Source organism: Silene latifolia, chromosome 11 (genome assembly GCF_048544455.1).
Source record: "Silene latifolia isolate original U9 population chromosome 11, ASM4854445v1, whole genome shotgun sequence".
Classification (NCBI taxonomy): Eukaryota; Viridiplantae; Streptophyta; class Magnoliopsida; order Caryophyllales; family Caryophyllaceae; genus Silene; species Silene latifolia.
The window spans coordinates 51,858,596-51,861,677 of record NC_133536.1 but is presented as its reverse complement, the minus strand read 5'-3'; the positions used below and the strand labels follow the sequence as shown (position 1 = coordinate 51,861,677).

The 3,082-nt window shown below is 35.1% G+C and overlaps 1 protein-coding gene across 1 annotated transcript; it reads right to left on the bottom strand.

The window, feature by feature from the left end:
* Positions 1–817: 817 nt before the first annotated feature.
* On the bottom strand, positions 818–2,841 carry LOC141613399 (cysteine-rich receptor-like protein kinase 40). The gene is made up of 3 exons (XM_074432132.1): positions 2,651–2,841; positions 2,413–2,560; positions 818–901 (listed from the first exon to the last, which is right to left on the bottom strand). The coding sequence occupies exons 1-3, from the start codon at positions 2,839–2,841 to the stop codon at positions 818–820; spliced, it is 423 nt and encodes a 140-aa protein (XP_074288233.1).
* Between the last annotated feature and the right edge of the window lie 241 nt (positions 2,842–3,082).

Below are 3,082 nucleotides of genomic sequence, written 5' to 3'. Positions count from 1 at the left end.
AGTTCCATATCCTGAACCCATGGTTTGATAACCACAGGTTTGTTATCAAAAAGATAATAACCAGACTTTAACAGAGCATCCCTTGCCCCCACTGTGGTAAATCTGACAAGAAAAGCACCATTATCCAAGAAGGAGACTCTGTCAATACCAAACTGGTCCCAAACTCGATATATGAACGATTCAACCAGACTTTGGACTGTGTTAATATTGCATAAAAGTCAACTTTAGACTAAATCGCTGGGAGTAAAACTCAACTCAAATTTCATTCAAAATTTGACAAAATAAAATTAAAATAAACAAAATTTTAATCATAAAAACACATTAGATCACAAGATGCAATAGCTAATGACTATTCAATTTGGTCGCTACTTAGTCTCCCTCTTCCTAAATATTACAAAAATGGTGCGCATTTCAGCCTCATTACAAGAAATGGGTCTACGTTATCACTTTCAATTTTTACCCAAGTTCTGGATCAAGTTGTTATGTGACATAGAGCCTGAGAATGAACGACACTTTTTTAAATAAAATTCAAGGCGTCATCAGCTCTTATACTTGCAGTACAACAATTCATCACTAGTGAAAATTCACTTCCGAGACAATCATTGCACCTTCAATTACCAATGTCAGGGGCGCAATGAGTAAAGTAATACAACTTTTCAGTGGATATTAGAACACTTTCGTTTGCTGCAAAATGCGAATGTGAAGTGAAAGTTGTATAATTAATCAGGATATCCATTGTAGAAGCAAGCACTGGAGCAAAGTGAGTTGTGTTGTGCAGTTTGAGCACATCGTCAGAGCTCTCTCTCATCGTTCTGTTTTAAGCGCAGCGCATATACCCGGCTTCCTCCTTGTATTCACTAATGACCGACAAAACTAAGTCTCCATGTTGTACATTCACATCCTGCAAAACACACCATACATATCTCATTTACCAATATGGTGCGCAACAAAAAGAATCATGACACAAATTCGCATCCCTGGCAAAAGTTCTTCATCTTACTAACCTAGATGATTAATCTGCAGTTTGTATTTCAGGGATCAACAAACTCTCTTTTTCTTAAACCAGCTAGTATTGATGCCATTGTTGGACCAGTGGTAGGCTCAGTAGTAAAATAAAGGGGAGCATTCGACACAGGCAAGCTAGTGGCTATGTCTCCGTTCAACGCAGCTACTATTGACATCATTGTAGGTCTTTGATTTGCCTCTTCTTGGATGCATAGTAGAGCAATAAGTATGCATAACGTCACTTGGTCATGAGAATAGGCTAGTAATAAAGGATCTACCAAGTCCAAGACCGCCTATTCCGTCCACAACCTCTATGCCTGTGATATATTTTTTTTGATGATTATCATATCATGATGATACAAATAAAGGGCATTATATACATGGTTGTCTCCAAGATTTTAGGGGCTTTACACGAAATTTTAAATTAGGGCCGCAAATAAAGTTGTGAAAAAAACACAGTTTTTTCACATATTTACAAGTTTTATTAAAACAGGGGTAACAAAAGTTTATAGCAAATGATTAGATTCTAACCACCTATTGAGAACAGATAACAATTTAATGCAATTTAGAGCGGTCAAGCTTGAATCCTATTTAAGCTTGGTTAGTCAATTTTACCCTCAAATGACCATATATAATAATGACAATTAGTTCTATCACCCGTGAAGTTCACGAGATTAGCTATGTTGTCACGTTGATGTGTTATGCAAATCCAGATTTGCGGTCTTACTGAGCCCTGATGACAAAAAGGGCTCGTAAGAAAAAAAATTGTTAATCAATACTATATTGCCATAATATATCACTAGAGTATATTTTCCACAATTTTTCTAAAGTTTGCTACGAATTATTAGTATTATGCCACGAATAGTGCTATGTTTATTAGTGTTTTATCACGATTATTGTTATTATAATGATGATGTGGCATGCTCTAATAATATTAAAAGGGAAATGGTGAAAAGTAATGCTCAGTCTTACCTTTTTATATTATATATAGATTTTATTAAAAGAATAATATAAGTCGATTTTTTTTGGTAATTTAAAGCAAATAAAATTGACAATATAATTAAACATATATTTATTTAGAAATAATTACTCGTCAAACTATATAATTTTTTCCAAAACCCGTTATCTACAAATTAAAAAAGAAGGCAAATGGATCAAAGACTAATTGGAAATTTGGCCCAACTTCCAATATTTTTGAAATTTGTATTGAATGGTCGCATGGTCAGAATTTTGGGCCATGGTATCTTTGGGCCTGGTTCAAATGAAGAAATCACACCCCAAAAAGCAGGCTAGGGACAGAAAGTGTACTTAGAGCCGTTACGATTAGCCGTATTTTCTAAAGCGATTTCAATGCCATAATCTCTACAAATAAAAAAAGTTCTAATAAGACTAAGTAAGATTACTCACGCGGGGTATTAGACCTTTCTCGTCCGGTTGTTGGTCAGAGTCCTTTCTTTGACCACTTATGATTTTGATAATCATGACTCCTAGACTATATACATCGGACTTTGCTGAGATCTTGCCTTGTCCTGCGTACTCCGGAGCCATGTAGCCTCTGCAAAAAATTAAAAAACTGTTAAATATTATAAATTAATCAAAACTAAGAAAAAAATTATCAAACGCTTAAAAAAATGTAAATACTTACGGAGTTCCTACGATCCCGTTGGTGTCAGATTGCGATTGGTCATCATTAAATAATCTAGCAAGGCCAAGATCGCCAACTTTAGAGTTCATTTGATGATAAGGGAGCATGTTGCTTGGTTTCAGATCACGGCGAATGATCTTAAATCGTGAATTTTCATGTAGATACAAAACCGCCTTTGCAACTCCTACCATAATTCTAAATCGAGATTCCCATTCTAAACTACCTCGCCTTGGGTATGTAAGAAATTGATAACAATATTTATGCAAATTTCAAGTAACGTCTAACAGGATTAAAGCCCAAACATAAGACAACTTGGTTTATGTGTGCCCAGACTTAAACATAATCATATAAGACTAGAGCCCAAACTTCAAGTGAATCATGAGATAGAGGAATAAACTCAGGGGTAGTTTGTTCGCTGCTTAGGAATAAAAA